The sequence below is a fragment of the Teleopsis dalmanni genome, chromosome 2 (assembly GCF_002237135.1).
Source record: "Teleopsis dalmanni isolate 2A chromosome 2, ASM223713v2, whole genome shotgun sequence".
Classification (NCBI taxonomy): Eukaryota; Metazoa; Arthropoda; class Insecta; order Diptera; family Diopsidae; genus Teleopsis; species Teleopsis dalmanni.
Genome location: NC_051847.1, coordinates 98407865 through 98427056, shown reverse-complemented (window position 1 = coordinate 98427056; position 19192 = coordinate 98407865). Strand labels below are relative to the sequence as shown.

The window sequence follows — 19192 nt, the reverse complement described above, 5'->3', positions numbered from 1 at the left end:
TAGTACAGATTTGTATATAAGCAGCTTATTGTCGAGTGACAGTTTGGAATTTCGGCTGAGGAACCAAAATAAGTTTCACCATTTGAAACACAGGGTCTTACGGTTTTTGAATATGTGTGATTTCCAGGTTAGCTTACTACAGCTTGCGGTAATTCAGTATTGTTTATTAAAACAGGCGGGCACGTAGAACGTTTTGTAGTAAATGTTACCTGGACAGATTTTGATTCATTCAGTTTGATATGCCAGTTTTTCATCCAGTGAGCAACATTGTTAAGCCAAGTTTGAAGTTTGGCGGAAGCACGGATTGGGTCACTGTCAACTGATAAAATAGCTGTGTCGTCTGCAAATGTACCGATAGCACTCTCATCGGTAAGGGGAAGATCCACAGTATATAAAAGATAAAGCATTGGTCCCATTATGCTACCTTGAGGCACTCCTGATCCTATATCATGGAATACTGTAGTTTCGTTTCCATGCTTAATGAAAAAATGCTTTGCCGAGAGGTATGATTTTATAAATATGACAAAAATTTAGGGGTAGATTCAGTTTTAGTTTGAAAAGAAGGCCCTCATGCCATACTCGATCAAAAGCTTGTGAAATATCTATAAATGCCGCAGTGCAATATTTTTTAACATCTATCGCACTATGGATATGTCTGACAAGTCTATGAATTTGTTCTATTGTGCTATGTTTTTGGCGAAAGCCGAATTGATGGTCAGGGATGAGTCTGTTTTGTTGGATAATCGGATAAGGCGCCTTAGAAACAGGATTTCCTTAACTTTCGACAGGATTGGAAGTAGACTTATTGGGGGATATGATTTGACGTCTTCTGAGCTTTTCCCTAGTTTCGGTATTTGATGGAAGCTGCTGCAAGGCCATACCTGTGATTAAATCGTATCCTGGAGCTTTTTTTACTTTTAACTTTGTTATTATATCCCTAACTTCGTTAATAGTATATCTTTTATGTTAATTGGAAGTTCCAATTGATAAAGCTCTTGTAGAAAATTTATCCTTTCTTTCATGATATCAGGCATATTTTCGTTATCATTTGGTTTAAAGAGCTGGTCCAAATGTAACGCGAATGTTTCTGATTTTTCAATATCGCTTTTTGCCCATGAGTTGCCTATTTTGTATAAGTATATAAAATTACAACAGTAGTGGACTGTATAAATGTTTCAAGATGAACCAAATCCAACAAATGGTAGCTTGTTTTTCCGGGAAAGCTGGTCATGTGGCAACTATACCATTACAGGAACGTAAAACGGCCAATTTCGAATAGTATACAACCATTTGCTTACCAAAGGTCTTCAGTGAAATAAGGAAAACAAATAAGCGCCGTCGGATCATTTTCCATAAAGATAATGCCTTTGTTGCATTTAAAAACCATCTTTCGGAGGAGTCTGAAGAAGATGGGAAAAAATGCTTTGACAAATGGTTCCAACGCATGCAAAAGTGTATTAATCATAAAGGAGAATACTTCGAGAAACAATAAAGCAATTAATAACAAGTTACTATTTTTCCATTATTAGAATCAAAGCATAAATAGTGAACCTTGTATCCGATTATAAATTGCCTTCACATATTAACCTATTTAGACAGAACGTAAGTATCTTATATTCACAGTTAAATAATAACATACTGCCATAATAGCGTATGTTAACAGACTTCTTTATGTTTCAGCTGAATTTGTGTAAATCAAATTTTGTTACACCTTTTTTATTTTAAATATGTGGCCTATTTCAAAGATAGCCAAACTTAATTGTGAATCGCTGCAGTCGAGTTACACTTTCGCATACCATTGCTATTAAAAAATTTGCAACAAAAGAAGCTACGCTCTATTGCACGAGAGACGAATAGACGAATTTATCCCATAATTTATTATTGTTGTTAATTTTTTTATTTTTAATTATTTCATATTTGAACTATTTAATTATCCTCAAATTATAATTTCACTAAATTTTGAACTTTTAGAGCAATATAAAATCGCATAACCTCTTTAAAACTTATTTAAAAAATATACAATTATATTTTAAAGAAATAGTATACATATATTATATATATACGTGTATATATTCAAATTTAATTTTATAAAAGTTTAAAGTTATAATTTTTAATTAACTTATTTTAAAAATCTATGGAAAACGCATATTGTAATTTCCAACAGGGCGTCTTATGCGTCTGCCGCGTGTATTTCGTTGGTTTGGATATCCACGCATTGGGTTAGACGTTAGTTCATGACTTCGTTGGTTTGAAGAAATATTTCGGGAATGACCAGGAGAATCTTTAAGGAAATAAATGGGATAAATTATCTAATACACAAGTTTAAAGTAAAATATATATTTGTAATACCTTGCCAAGTAATTGGAATAGGCCTGCCTCGTTGGTATCCTCTCTGTGGTCTCCTGGAAGATCCTTTAGTACTTTTAGATCTAGTATTTATAGAAGGCGAAGAAGAAGCCTCTGCTTCGCGACCCTCCTCCTAGTAATGATTTGCATTTTTACAAAAACTATTAATAATTATTTTGACAAAAGTTATTAACCTCAATATCTTCAACAGCTTGCTTTTCCCCTTCAGAAGTAACACCATCTGCTCCTTCATTTTCCTCAGATACTATTTCACTCAAATTTTGTTGATTGTCTTGAAGCTCAGACTGCGAAGCACCTCCTATATTATGATCTAAACATGTATCATCAACGTGTTCAGATGTTGCAGAAGTACCTGCAACATCTTCAGCATAAACGTCATCCACTTCCTCTTCTTCATCGTCATTATCAGTAATCAATTTCTTACTTTCTTCTTCTTTTTGCGCAAATTCTTCAGATATGTATTCTTCTTCAACTGCTATTCCTTCATTCACTGTTTCAGTCTCATTCATTTTTCCGTCCTTTTCATCGGAATGTGCAGTAGATTCAGTGTAACCAAATTGAGAGCGTTGCGGAGAACTCACAATTTCAGAAGCACTAAAATATTAAATAATTGCGTTTGTAAATATAAATGATACGAAATATATAGCTATACATATTTAGAAATGGCAATCAATATACCATTAATGTATTTTATAGTATTTATTATTTTATGACCAAACGATTTTGAATCTCAGCTGGAAATTATCAAAAGCGGCTGAAGAGCTTAGAAATACTTAAAGCGGCTAGCACAATAAGAGCTTAGTTTAACACTTATTGTGCCAATAGGTCGATCATTTCTACATCGGGCCAATTTCATATTGAGAAAAAGGCAATTAATCCTTTTTTATCGTAAACCTGCTGTTCCATATAATATTACATGGCGATCCTGGCGTACATTACAGTATACCAATTTGTACATTACCCATAAAAATTTTTAAATTTTTTTATTTTATATATAAATAATTGAAATAAAAACAGATAAAAACATGGCACCCAATGTTATCGTTATTATTGCAGGTAGATTATAATAAAATATATTATATATTTAATGAAAATTTATTTTAATAATTTGAGTTATATTACGAGATCAAATTACATAAAAATGTTGTTTTTAGTTTATACAACAATGTGAACATATTTAGAAAAAAAAACTTACTTATCAGAGGGTCTGCCAACGACTACATCTTTATTGTTATCTTCATGAACTTTAGTTGATGTGCCTTGTGGTGATGTGACATTTGTTATTTTTTGTTGTCTGTTAAATGTGGACGATGCTTGTTGTTTCCACTGCGTTGGAGGTGGCTGTTGGATGTTTGAACTGGATTCAATACTGCCGCTGGTTATGGTTTGACTTTGCTGATGTTTTTCTTGCTGTGCAGCTGCTTGGCTTGTACTTGCTTCCGTGCTTTGATTATCATTGATTGAAGAATATTCAGCTTGGCTTTCTACGCATTCATCAACATCAACTTCATTATTGTCAATTTTTATTTCGGGACCATCGTTTCCACCTAAATCTGCATCAGGTTCATATGAATCTTCATAGCCATGTTCTGTATCACCGTCCATTGGACCATCATCAGGTTCTCCCATACCGTCATCTTCGGAATCAACGACAACAATTTCATCCTCTTGATCCCGTTGTGATGAAGTTGGTACTTGATATTCTACATCTAATAAATTGGCTTCGCTTTCATGCATTGGTGTCCTTAAACGTTTAGGTTGTTTAGGTTTATCTGCATTAGACTGCTCAGTACACGTAGATGCATCCCCATCAAGATCCCGGGGACGTTTGTGAGCTCCAGATGATCCGGCATGTGTAGTTGTTACATTGCTGCTAGAAGGTGTATGTCTATTTTGGCTACTTACTGCAATATGTGAAGTAGAGCTAGTTGTGCCGGAAGTACTAGGCTGCTGATTATTAGAATCTTGGTGAATTTGAGGATTTGGTGAAGGAGAATTTTGAATAGAACCTTCGACTCGAGGTGAAACTAGTGCTACAACTTGGGATTGCCCACCACTTACTTGCGGCTGTGAATCATTTTGCTGAGATAATTGAACACTTTCAGCTTCTTGAGAACTTTCTGCAGTGTTAATCGCACCCATGGGCGGTATAGTAGCAACTGCAACCGAAGCTGAACTTGTTGAAGGCATATAATCCGTATGCGATGATGTTGGAGAAGATGACATCGATTCTGCAGATGTACTTGCAGTTGTATGTACCTGCTGTTGTGGTGGAACTAGAGCCGTATTACTGGCGCTTCCTGTAGTAGAAGAGGATGTAGAACCACTTGCTGCTATTTGTTGACTATTTGGTAGTATAGCTGCCGTGCGGCTGTTTTGCACAGATATTGGTCGAATGCTAGCAAGAGGTGTTTCACTTCCACGCCATGGTGTAACTGTAGCTGACTGTTGCACTGTGGATCCCGACAAAGGTTTTACATTAGCGGTACGTGGTGAAGAGTCTGAAATTGAACATTTATCGGAGTTTGCAATAGAACTTGTACTTGCTTTTGCAGACTGCTGAGGTCCAAGTAGACGATTAAGATTATTTAGACGAACATTTAAGGATTCATTGTCGCGGGTTAATCGTGCAACTAAATCTTTATTTGAAATACTTTGATCTACTTGTTCTTTTTCAAGACGAGTTATAGTTTCTTCATATTGATTCGTAATCTGAATAAGCTTATCTTCAGATGCTTGGAATTTAGTTTTGATTGTTAATAATTCTTGAATTAGTGTCATTTTTGCCTCTGAGAGACCACTATTTTGCGCTTTAACTTCACCTAATGTATTTTTTAAATCATCACATTCTTTTTGAAGTTTTTGTTTTTCATCATCGAGTTGTCGGAGTTCTCCGTTAAGTTTCTCTATTAAGCTTCGTAAGCTGTCGATTTCTGCACTCAATGACGATAAGTTACTTAGACCTTCATTACCTTCACTAGTGTTATTTGTTGAAGTTTCCATAGCATTTTGTCCCGTATTTTCTTCTGATGCATTTCTTTTGTTAGATAACTCTAAATATGAATCCTTATATCGTTTAGCTATTTTACGAATTTGAATTTCTTTATTCTTTACATCTTGTAATTGAACTTCTTTTAACTCTATAGTTTCAATATGTTTCTGAATTATTTCCTCCTTTTGTAGAATTTTATTTTTTAACTCCATTAGCTCTAACATAATTCGACTATTGGTACTTTTAGCAGTCACTAGTTCATCTGAAACCTTTTTATGTTCCTCATTTAATGCTGCTAATTGTTTTGATAAAAGAGTGAGTTCAGTCTCTAATCGGACATTATCGGTCTTTAAATTGTTGTTTTCATCTGTTGCTTGTTTTAAAATTTCCTTCTCATTTGTCAACATTTTGGCTAAATTCTCTCTCTCCATTTGCAATCTTTTAAATTCCTCTGGATTTTTGTTTGTTTTCTCTACTAAAGCATTAGCTCGATGGCGCCATTTCATAGCTTCATTTTTTGCAGATGTATTTTCTAATACTAATTCCTCAATTTTTAACGTAAATTCACGATTTTGCGCTTGAAGTGGAAATAGTTCCTCTTCAATTGAACTTATTTTTTCATTAAGCTCCTTATTTCGGGCACATAATGAATTTCTTTCTTCACGTAAGACACGATTACTATCAGTCAATGCATCAAACGACTCAATTTTTCTCAAAATTTCCTCGTGTTTTGTTGCAGACACTACAATTGCTTCAGACTTAGTACGTTCCTTATTAAGAAATTCAGTTAAATCATTGACTTTTTTTTGTAGAATTTCTTGTTCTGACAACAGACGTGCATTCTCAGCCTTAAGAATGTCTAGTTTTGCTAAAGTTATATCTTTTTCTTTACGCAAAAATTTAATAATTTGCCATAGTTGTTCGTTGGTTTTGTTGTCTTCATCAATATTTGCTTGACTATTATCAAGAACAGAAATATCTATCGCAGATGAATTAGGTGAAATTGACGTTTTACTATCCTGAGTTACAAGTGAAAGTTTGTTAGTTAATGCTTCCATTTGACTATGAAGATTTGAATTCATATTATTTATAATACTAAGACGATTTTCATATTCTTCTCGCTCAGTTTGATATGATTTTATGGAATCTTCATAAGCTTTTTTCAATTCATCGTATGCTGTTTTAACGGACTCCTGCTCGGCATTATTTTCTTTTAGTTTATCTTGTACCTGAAAATATAAATAAATTATATCAATGCGAATACAAATTAAGTTTTTCTGTATAATTATAACTGAATAGTCAACATACCTACACATGTGTAATATGAAAATAAATATTTTCATTATATTACTTTATATATTAATATGCCTAAAACGATTTTGAGTGGCATTTATTTAATAACATATTTAGTTGCTGTGTGATATGGAAGTAAAACAAATGAAAATCTAGTATGTGTAACTTTTTTCTTTTGTTTTTTGTCAAAACATATATAAGTTCTCAATAACAACCTGATACATAAACTTGCATTAGAGTTCAGAATTTATCAAGATGCTAATATTACAATGGAATAAACGATATACCTATAACATAGAGAAAATTAAGCTAATAATTCTTTTGATACTTTATCTCTTAAAAGAGTTAGCGATGACGATGTCGCAACTGTTCTGAGCTCTAATTAACACTTTCTAACAAGCTATGAAATATTTGTCATCCTACTTGCGTTTAAAAAATATTGCTGGATAAATAGGAAAGAGAAAAATTAGAAGTTTTACACTGCCCCACAATAATCTTTTAATATTATTATTGTTAGTAACCTAATTTAGTTGTTAAAGTTTTATTATCATCATTATTAATTAGTTTTATACTAAACGTTTACTATTATTAAGTTATTATGATTTCAAACTTTAATGGTTAATTTAATATCTATTAATTATCTATACAAATGTTTTTCATCTAAACTTAAATTACAATACCGCTACTGAACTAAGCTCAATGACGACGCGTGCCCTATCTGAAAGGCTGTGCGACCCGCCCTTCTACAATATTTTTTTACATGTACCACTTAAATATAATAAATTGAAATATATGAGATGTTTTAAAATAATAATTAAATTTGCTTTAAATTACATTTTTCAAAAATAATTATTATTTTTTATTTTATTTTTAAAAATAAAATATAACTCGCTGCATGTCTGATATTTATCGGCATATATATTCATAGTTTTACTTATGTGCTAATTTATTAAACCCTAAGAGAGACGGCAGAAACACTATCACTAACATTTACCACATAAATATTGTGTATAGTTTTAAATTATATACTTAACAAATGGTTAAAACTACTATATGACTATCATACGAATATCATATGACTCTACTTGTTATTTTTATATTTACCTTATTTAATTCAGATTTGAGCTTAGTCACTTCTTTTATATCAACAGAATGTAATATCATTTCATTTGCATATTTAGTTTCGGCTGTATTAAGTGATTCCGATAATTTTGTATTTTCTGAACGAAGGGAACGTAAGGTACGATTGCACTCCGCTAATTTTTGCAATGCATCTTTCAACTCATTTTGAGATTTAGTTAATTGTTCAGTACCAGATGTTGTTGGATTTTCCGGAATTGTTGACAGCTGTATTTCTGATTCAAGTTCAGTGATTTTCGTCTTTAAATCGAGTTCAGAACACTTTAACTCTGCAATCTCTTTTTCTGCTTTAGTACAATAAACTGAATGTATTTCGTGTAATTTTGTAACTTCTGCTTCCGCGTTTTGTGACATTTTAAATAGTTGTTCTGTATGTGCGCGCGAATTAGTTAATTCGGTTTGAAGTGAATTTATTTCAATTTTAGCTTCTTCACATCTTATTTCTAATTCTCTCACTTTTTTATTTGCTACTGTAATAGGATTATCATTACTTGACGGTGTTAAGCTTTCTTGTAATTTTTTACTGAGGTCATCAATTGAATTTGATTTTATAGCTATTTCTTCTCGTAGTGCAACAATATCAGTGCGTAATTTTTCTGCTTGCTGCTTTTCTTCCTCCATACACATTTTCGCTGTATCTGCCTGTCGTTTATAATTATTGATCATTTCACGGAAGCGATCTTCTTCTTCTTGAAACCGCCGACGTTGTGCAGAAAGTTCCCGTACAGTGTCATCTAAACGCTGTTCCAGCCTTGCCCGTCCTTCTATTTCAGAACGTTCTAAATTCGTTTTAATAAGTTCAATATTATTAAGTAAAAGATTTTGATTTTGTTGATCACGATAGAAAATTTCTTTTTCCGATTGTAATCGTGTAATCGTATTCTTTAGCGAGTTATTTTCATTGCGTAAAAGTTTCATTTCTGTTTCAGCTGATGAATATCCCTTTTGAGTTTTTAAAAGTTCATCTTTTAAGTATTGTAAGGTCTGTTCATGTTTTACTATAGTGTTCTCATAGTTTTTGTTGCGTTCTTCTAGAGAAACAATTTGTTGCTTATAAGTCGCAATATTCTTTTGTTGTAGTTTTATCTGTTCCTTCGTGTACTCCAGTGAAGACATAAGTTTGCAATTTGACGAGGTGAGTTCTCGTGCTTCAGTACGCATTATGTCAAACTGTTCATTTAGTATTTTCTCATTATTCTTTTTTTCTTCGATATAATATTCATACTGTTCTTTTAATGTTTTATATTGATCTTTCATATCTTGGATCTGACTTTCTAAACTATTTATAGTATTTTGGTTAGCATTACTGTTATTGCTCCGTTTTCTACTAGTCGTAGATTTTGTTGGTGTGCTATTATCAACATTTCCATCTTCTAAGTCACTAAAATTCTCTTCAGCAGATATTTCAAATTCTTTTTGCGATTTAAAGTACATTTTTTTATATCGTTCAGTTTTTTCTAATAATGTGGAAATCGTGTTCGCCTGTTGATTTATGGTTTCTTGCATGCTTTGAATTTTCGCTGTGTAATTATCTATTTTTTCCTTATAACATGATTCGTTTATTTCTAGTCGCACATTTTCCGATTCCTCTAATTTTGTACTTAAATCTCGCACCAGAATTAATAACTTCTGATTATTTTCGTGTAATTCAGTTATACTGTTAAATGTAACAAGTTTTTTAGTTATAACATCATCTGTAGTTGAGAGACCTCCACAAATTATTGATGGACCATTGTTAGTAATACCCATTCGCAAATGTTCTAGTTCTTTCAATAGGTAACACACTTGCCGGCTTAAATCATTAATTGCATTTTTAAGTTTTTTATTTTCTCGCTCATTATGATTTATTTGATTTTCCTGACTAGTGATAACCTCTTCCATTTCGCCCTTTTTACGAATTAAGTCTTCATGCTCTCCAATTAGTAAGTCATATGATGCAGATAATTTTTGATGTTCCTCATCCCTTTTCTCATGAATTGGGGCTTTTACTCGTAAATCTTGTACGATATTATTAAGCTCTAACTGTAGACGAGAGTTTTCGCGTTTCTGCTTTTCTAAATCTTGAGACGTATTCACATAGAGAGAATATATTTCGGTAAGCGACATATCACTTCTAATAAGTCGACTAGCAACAGCAGCAGATGGAGCAATTTTTGAAATTGCATGGTCAACATCGTCATCTGCTTTTTGTTTCATAAGTTCGTTTGCATGTTTTAATTGGATTTTTAATGATTCAATGACCTTATCCTTGTCCTCTTTTAATTGATCCAGCTTGACTACAGTCGCTTTAAATTTTGTTTCCAATTCACCATATTGATCACTTGCATCAATCAGCATTTGTCTTAAGTTCGATATAGCGTTTCTTAACTCATTCTTTTCAACATTTGAATCGTCCGAATCACTTTTACACAAATCAGCTAATTTTGTTTTTGCTTCTAACTCTTTTTTATAAAATTCCATCATCTTACTGGTTTCTTCATTTTGTTTTAATATTTTTGAATTTAAATCTTGAATATTTTGAGTTAATGCGTCAATCGTTTGCTTATATTGTACACATTGATCCTGAACAATTTTTAATTCTTCCGTTTTTTCATTCAAGCGGGTTTCAAGAAGAAAACTTTGAGTTGTAGTTTTACTTTGAATATTGTGTAATTCTAAACTGGTCCTACTTAACTCATCATTTAAAGTTTTTATCCTATTATTTAGCATTGTACGTTCCTGTTCAATGCGATTCTCTTTAAATTCAAGAGCAGCTTCTTTACTTTTAATTTCTTCCACATATGCCAAAGCTTCACATTTCGCGTTTACAGCAGTTTTTAACTGCATCTGATACGACCGTAGCTCTTGTTGTAAACGTTCCAAATCTGAGTTTTGACGTTCAATGAAAGTTTGCAATGAGTCCCGCGATTCAGCAAGTGAATTTTTCGCAATACGTAATGTAGCAAGATCTTTTTCATAGGAACAAATAGACTCATTTAACTGTAGGCGTTCTTGAGTAACTTTGTCTAACTGATTTCGCAGTTCGTCAACATTTTGATTACAGTTTCTTAATTTCACTTCGTAATCCTGTACTTGGGATTGCAGCTCCTCAACTTTTTGTTCATTTTGATCTAAAATTTTAAAATATATAAAATTGTTAAATGTTTTATAGAATCCAACTTTTAAAAATAAAGTAAATGTAAGTTACACAAAACATATTAATCTTAGATATTTTTATATACATACAACTCACTATATTCCATCTATCAATCTCTACTTTATTTAAAAGTTATTCGAAAAGTTATTAAGGTATTTTTTTGTTAAAATGAAGATGGCTGTTAACATACTTGTTATATTAAATGCAAAATCTTTAGTGAATTTAAATCTTCAATACGCCTTATGATTATTATTTTTTATCACTCTTAAAACTATTGTCTGAAATGTCACTTTACACAAGAGAGTACAAAATTCCGCTTTGGATACCACTATTAAAACACACTGTAAAAGAGCAGTTCAAGTAAAAAGATACTGGAAGGCACAAGGGGTCTCTCTTCTGCCATAATGCATCGGTGTTAAACAACGATTGTTACACACGTATTACTATACACATACTGGTAAGGTATTTTGTAATAAAAAGGTAACATTTGTCAAGTCTAAAAAACAACTCCAGTGGCGGTTATTGAAGCTATTCTTATAATGAATGAAAATGAGAGATGGTGCAAAACTTCGGCACCAAAAAATAATGTCTTTAATATCTATACAGACTGATCTAAAATACGAGGAGTTACAGCCAGATGCTATACTAAACAACGCTGAAGTACATACGAACTCCGCGAATGGTTCTAGAAGCGATCAAGTCCACGTCTTATAATCGCTTAATTTTGAAGTCCAAATGCTGTTCACCATTTCCAAAAAGGGACTATACTAGTAGACACGTGTTTATTTGACATTTTATGTCTATGCTATTCTATTAAGAAACAGGTTCGGACCATCTTGCTTCTTATGTACTTCTAACGGCCAGAATTTAATATAATCCTGATAAGGGGAGCAATCACTTTCTCTTGGTATTGTTCTTTCTGCACCCTTATCATCAACAGAAATCAAACTGTGGTTAGATACAACAGTTGTAATTACTGGTACCAATTTCATGTGTTCAGGTTTGTATAACCACATAGATTGGAACTCCGCCTTAGAGACGCTTGTTGATCACCAACTCTTTGAAATGAATATTTCCCATCGTAGTCATGATTACTTGAATATGATATAGTTTAAAATTTTCTTAGGTAAAAATTCTAATAAGCTAGAAATAATTCATAGTTGCCTTTTTCCCAACTCTAGATGCCCTCCGCAATACACCCCAGATATAGCTAACCTTTTAGATGGGGACCCGCAAATCTACAGAAATTTCAAAAAGGTGAAATAAGCCGACTTAACGACTTGTGTCCATGTCTCCTGATTTGAATAAGACAGAAGAACCAATTCCGCAGCATTTTTATTAAATCTGCCGTCGCATCAGTTCCTACAGATAAGAAAAAAGTTTTAGGGCCAAATTTTTGTAGTGATATTGTGACTCTTACCGAAAAGCGACACAATATAGAAGAAACACTTAGATATATATTCCCTCTCTTTCTTATACCAAACAGACAAAATTCCATTTTTAGTTCCAAATGGCAGTTTTTGTCATTATTTTTTGATTTTTGTATGTATTAGTTACTCAGTTTGTATGTATTGGTTAATTTCCAATTTTTCCTTTTTGATTTAACGCTCAACCTTTATGTTCTAATGGAGGGATAAGCTTGATTTAATTAATATCCTATTTTTTTCTTTTAGCATTTTAGTTCTCTCAATGGAGGCATTAGCCTCCAGTGTCTCGCACTCTACTTTGATGAGATGTAATCTATTTCATTATTTATCCGGCTTTACAACCGCCGTTTTTATGGTCCTAATCACATTCACTCTATCAGTCGGAATTGTCCCTTCATCATACTCGGTGAAATGGTTAAGATAAATTTAAATTATCAAATGTTAAACCGAATAGTTTTGTATGTTCTCAATTACTGAAACAAGATTCTTAGCATTCACACCTTTAGGATGAAATGGATGGAATCTGCATTGTTCATTCCATACATATAAAATTTTTATGAAAAATATTTCCTCCAAAAAAAAGTAATATTGAGAACAAAACTGTTGTGCAATGAAATTAAAAAGTTATATAATAAAATAAATTGATCTATAATAACCAAAAGGAAATCTTTAACAAGATAAAACAAAAATAAACCATTAAGGAATGTCTTAACAAATAACAAAAATCCTATTGATGTATGGCAGCTAGCAAATGGCCAAAAAATGGAATATTAAAACTTATGAAAGGAAGAAAACACTGAGGTATTAACTAGTGCTGTTCATATTACTAGAATATTTTATAAACGGAAATTCTCTGATTATTTGGATTTCAACGAAGTCTTTGAAGTTGAAAATGAAATCGAATTTTTCGTAAATCCGTAGTCTTCAAATACATTGTGACCGAAAAGCTTCCGGAAATTTTAAATAAAACGCAAAATTCTTAATCTTCATCAATATTTATTTTATCTCCTTCAAAATATGCTCCATTAGAAGCGATACACAAATGCCAACGTTTCTTCCAATCATCAAAACATTTTTTATAGGCGCTTTCCGGTATGGCTTTGAGTTCCCTCTGCGAATTCTGTTTTACGTCTTCTATGGATTCAAAACGCGTTCCTCTGAGTGGTAATTTGAGGTTGGGAAACAGGAAAAAGTCACACGGTGCAAGATCAGGTGAATACGGTGGCTGTTCGATGGTATTTATTGAATGTTTGGCCTTAAAATCGTTGATAATGTTGAACAAATTGAGGTGAATCGGAACAAGCCGGGCGTTGACACGTCGCATACACAAATTGTCCACCAAAATCAAACGAGCCATCTCACGACCGATGCCTAGCTCTCGTGCTATCTCTCTAACACTCACATGAGGATTTTTGAACACGATTTCCTTTGCCTTTTCAATGTTTTCGTCGGTGGTAGAGGTCGAAGGTCGTCCAGAACGCGGCATGTCTTCGACGGTCGTACGACAGTCCTGAAAGGCTTTGTACCACTCATAAACTTGAGTTTTCGATAAAACTGATTCCCCATAAGCCTTTTGTAGCATTCGCAACGATTCTGCACACGAAATTTCGTTCGAAAAACAAAATTTGATGCAAACTCTTTGTTCAATATTTTTTTCCATTGTTTTTTTCGCAACGCACTACTGAGGTGAACTGGTTTCAACAGCTGCCGTAAACGAACTGTCTGACAGATCGCGCTCATTTTTGGCATAGTAATTAAGGACAGTGCTGCCAAACTACATAAACTTAAAATATCGAAAAATATACAGCGCGCGAATTTTAAATGAGAATTTCCGACCGAATTATCACGTAATGAGAACCTCCGAAACTTTTCGGTCACAATGTATCTGGATTTACGATTATTCACAGTAAAATTATTTGGAGTCTTTTTGAGCAGAAGTTAGTGGGAGAGTACATAATGCAAACGAACGTGCATCACACAAATTAACACAAATTTTTTTTAGGATGATAAAATTTGCTTTGTTTGTATAATTTTTTGTGTTTGGTATTTTAAGCGAGATGCAGACTATCATTTTTGAAAGTCATTCAAGTTGCACTCTCTCTTGCTCAAATTTATTTTAGCGACTGAATTTGAACATGCTCACATTCAAGAGTTGTCATTTAACCAACATTTTTGAAGAATAAGGGTATTTGCGGACGCTGTAAGTGTGTTTCGTACGCCAATAACCAAAATTTTGGTGAGCACGCCAACATGTTGGTTGCGTCTCATTCAAAGATGCAGACTATCATTTTTAAGTGTCATCCACAGATTTTCTCTCTTGAATGACATTCAAAAATTCAAGGTCTGCACCGCGTTTTACGCAGAAAATTATGTGTTCGTTTTATTTTATTTTTTTATTACATATTACTAAATAAAAATTGTACACTTCAAACAATTTATATTTATAATTTATATTAAAGAAATTATATAAATGAAAATTTTAAATATAATATAAAATACATATGTAAAGGTTTGATAATATTAATATTTATGGATTTTTAAACATATTTATATTATTTTATTAATAATGAAAATTTAAAATAATATCCTAGTTAAAACCTTTCTATATTTATAATTTATATTAAAGACATTATATAAATGAATATTTTAAATATAATATAAAATACATATGTAAAGATTTGATAATATTAATATTTATGCATTTATAAACATATTATTTTTATTATTTTATTAATAATGCATATTTTAATTAATTTCCAAATTAAAACCTTTAAAATTAATTACGAAAAAAAATTAATTAATTACATTAAAAATTAATCAATGGATAGAAATGCTTTATTGTGATATATAAAAACGCTTGTTTCCACACTTTCAGGAGCAAAATTAACTGCGATGAGGACATGTATGTATATCATCGCAGTTATCGTTTAAACAAAGCAAATTCGATCATCTCTAAAAAAAATTGTGTTAATTTGTGTGATGTACATTTGTTTGCATTTTGTGTTCTTCATTTAACTTCTGCTCATGAAGACTCCGAATAATTTCACTGCGAATAATAATCGTAAATCCAGATATTCGAACACTCCGGATTTACAAAAAATCCGAATATATTTTCAATTCCGGAAATTTCATTTTTATCAGATTCAACGGATTCTCCGGACACTTCGTAAAACCGAAATAGCAGACTCAATAAAGTTATAAGGAAAAAATCTAATATGTTCAGAAATAAATTGTAACAGATATGAAATGAAGATATTGATAGATCGGAAAGACTTCATAACATCTTTCATTTACATAAACAATTTTAAGAGTTTTTAAAACAAATATAATCTAACATACTATGCAAAATAAAATATCAGATATATATCAGATACTGGCGCAGAAAGGACATGTACTTATTACTAGGGATACTGTCTGTATCAGTATCTATGTAGAAATATTATTCCAATATTATTATGGCATAGATGATCTAAAGTTATAAGTAACAGAATCTAAAATAAATTAAAACATCAAAATATAAACATTTTGGAAATGTGAAATTCCAATAGATATTAAAATTCTGGGCAATAACACAATCGATATATAAAGGAGAATATCTCTTTGTTGCACTAATCAACGTTCTTGGCGGCTCTCAAGAAATTATAACGCATTTCACTGTAAAGATAACAGATTAATTAGTTTGATGAATCATACATTATAGATATTTCTCAAAGTGATACACAACAGAATATAAAATAAATGCGAAAAAGTGGTGGGTACAATATAATTCGATTTGAAATAAAGAATTGGAATTAGAAAAGAAATATTTTGTTCTGTTTCTGAAATGAAACATTAGAAAATGAATAATAAATTTTTTATATGTTGGTATAACCCAACAGAAGTGTAACGGATAACATTCTGAATGTTAACTGAGGCATTAGACAAGAGTGAATTTTTTACCTATATCTATAACGTGAATATGTATTCAACGTGAAAAGGTATTAAAACCAACGGTATTATTGTATATAATATTAAACTTTCGGACGACCTGCCCATCTTAATCAATTAATTTTTAACATGGACAGGAAGCAGAAATATTATGAACTGTTTTTAAGTAAAGATGAATATGGCAAAAGACGTATTTAATAAACTAAAGAATATATTCACAAGCTTAGAAATTAATATACCACTAAAAATTATATTTATGAAATGTAACACATAGTCGACACTATTTTATGGTGCTAAGACTTAAACACAAAATAGCTAGCATGAACAGACACAAGCATTTGAAATGTGGTTGTACAAGGAAATACGTAGTATAAAATTAATAAAAAAAAAAGAAAAAATGTTAATGTACTACAAGAAACACAATTCAATAAAAAACTGTTTTTGTAGGCAAATATTTATGCAGTTATCAATTGAAAAATCTGGATTGACTTTTTCAATCACTTTCAGTGCAGTTTTCAATTTCGATTGGTAAACCTCGAGCAATTTATACCATCTAGACTTTTTGTCAGAGTAACATGATTAGACTGAATATAACAGCTGTTTTATATAACTTGTCAAATGAAATGTGTTTTGATTCGACATATATATTTAGGAAAAATATAAATGTTTAGTAGCACTTTAACGAGAATATTAGATTACTCCAAATATGTTCGATTGTGCAACAAAATGTGACAGAGTAAATCTAGATTGAGCCCAGAGTTACTGATCGAAAACGCCATTAAAACTGAATTTGTAATCAAAAAACTCTTCCAGTACAAATATCCAACCTTTTTTTCATAATCAGTTAAAATAATACTCCGTTCTGAGGAACAAGTCAAACTTTAAAATGTCTTCGATATTTATAAATAATATAGTTATATATAAAAATAAAAAAAGTAACTAGCAACACATTGTTTAGTTCTACACAATCCTTTAAAAACATAATTATACTTTAAAATTAATAAGAGGGTGAAGTGAAGTTATTAAATCTTAAGAATTAAAAATGTGAACTAATAACTACTTCATATATAGTACTGTTAAATAACTGAACTTTAGCTATATCAATTTAAACATTTCTTTAATACAGTAGTCGAGTAATCACTTCTGGGTTTACCTAACTATTCATTCACTTTCGAAAGATAATGAAACTGCATATACTTGTGGTTTACTAAACAAAAATACTAAACAAATAATTCTTAAATTTAGATTATGTAAATATTTTATTTTGAAGTTAACAAATGTCTAAAAACATTTGTCGTCGAGTCCAGTATTTGAGTCACTTTGGATAAAAAGTATAACTAGGCGTTTAAGTGAGTTCTACAAATTCGAAATATTAATTGCTGCAAACAGACATAAACTCAGACAAATTACATATTATAGATAAAACAATGCATAGATGATAAAACTTTTTAGTCCAAATACATAATGAGCGATGCTTAGATTTAAAACTGCATACATTCGCAGTACTGTTAACGCAAAACTTCCTTGAAGTGTCTACATAATATAATTTTTACTTACCGAGGCGATTGATAGCAGCTTTTCCTGCGTAATATTCATCAAAAAATTTGTTAATATGCGTTGTCAATTTTTCCTGAGTTTCTGATGGTATATGTTTTAACTCATCTTCTGATAAAAAATTCTTTAAAATTTGTGGACCGGCGAGATCCATTTTGTATATTCGTGTATATTAAGAGACAAAAGTTAGTATATCACCACCGACTACAAACACAATAAATTACTGCAAAAGAATGACAGCACGCCAAATGTTCAGAGTTGCCATATTTTGTGCACTCACAAAAATTGTTTTATAATTCAACATTAACCAAAGATTATTTTTGAAAACGGATACTTTGTTCTATAAAGTAAATTTTATTTTCCTTAAAATATGTATATGCATAAATAAAAATTTACTTTATATATAAATATTTTTTATACGAGATGAATGTTGAAATGAAATAAATCGCTAGACATAAGTTATTTTATAAAAAATTAATATTTATATGAAATGAATTGCTAGACATAAGTTATTTTTATACAAAATAATTGTTTATATGAAATGAATTGACTATATTTAAGCTAGAGTTATTTTTAGAATTTATTAAGAATAAAACAAAACAATAGTTGTAAAAATCATCTGCATAAAAATTATTTAAACAAACAAAACAAAACTAACAAATTATTTACAAAGCCAACAGCGAACACACGCACGCACGACACGCAAAACGAAGCCAACAGCGAACACACGCACGCACGACACGCAAAACGAAGCCAACAGCGAACACACGCACGCACGACACGCAAAGCAAAGCTGACAGCGAATTACACTTGTGCGGTTGTGCGTACATCTAAGCAAAGCAAAGTGTCGCATATAAATAGCGGAGATTTTGTATGAAAGATCACTTAGCACCGGCACACCGAAACGAGTAGTACTCTACTCCAGCGCTAAGTCTTTCTTTTTTGAGAAGCCCATGGTGTTTTGACGCTAAGGCTTAATAAATCAGTAGAAGTAGATTTTATAAACGCCATTGATGTTTTGACGTCTTTGGCTAGAACTAATTGCGTAGCTTTGAAAAAAACCCTTTGATGTTTTGACGTCTTTGGGTAAAAATTATTGAGTAGATTTATAAACGCCATTGATGTTTTGACGTCTTTGGCTAAAACTAATTGCGTAGCTTTGAGAAGAACCCTTTGATGTTCTGACGTCTTTGGGCAAAAATTATCGAGTAGAGTCAAGCTTAAAAAAACTATTGAGTAGAGTCAAGCTTAAAATAAATTATCGAGTAGAGTCAAGATTAAAATAAATTATTAAAGAAATCCTTTTAATAAATAAAGTTTTGTTTAAAATAATAAACGGTCTTTTTAACTTTCCTT

At 31.5% G+C, this 19192-nt stretch overlaps 1 protein-coding gene across 1 annotated transcript; it reads right to left on the bottom strand.

The window, feature by feature from the left end:
• Window positions 1-2026: 2026 nt before the first annotated feature.
• On the bottom strand, window positions 2027-18163 carry LOC119684058 (nucleoprotein TPR-like). The gene is made up of 6 exons (XM_038098005.1): window positions 17840-18163; window positions 7757-10902; window positions 3563-6588; window positions 2541-2961; window positions 2350-2479; window positions 2027-2281 (listed from the first exon to the last, which is right to left on the bottom strand). Exons 1-6 carry the CDS (start codon window positions 17988-17990, stop codon window positions 2133-2135), a joined length of 7023 nt encoding a protein of 2340 aa, XP_037953933.1. The 5' UTR covers window positions 17991-18163; the 3' UTR covers window positions 2027-2132.
• Window positions 18164-19192: the final 1029 nt, after the last annotated feature.

Coding starts and splice junctions, on each gene's coding strand:
- LOC119684058 (XM_038098005.1), bottom strand. CDS start 17,990: ATGGATCTCGCCGGTCCACAAATTTTAAAGAATTTTTTATCAGAAGAT. Junction 2,480..2,540: donor AAGCTGTTGAAGATATTGAG/GTTAATAACTTT, acceptor AATCATTACTAG/GAGGAGGGTCGCGAAGCAGA. Junction 2,282..2,349: donor TATTCCAATTACTTGGCAAG/GTATTACAAATA, acceptor ATTTCCTTAAAG/ATTCTCCTGGTCATTCCCGA.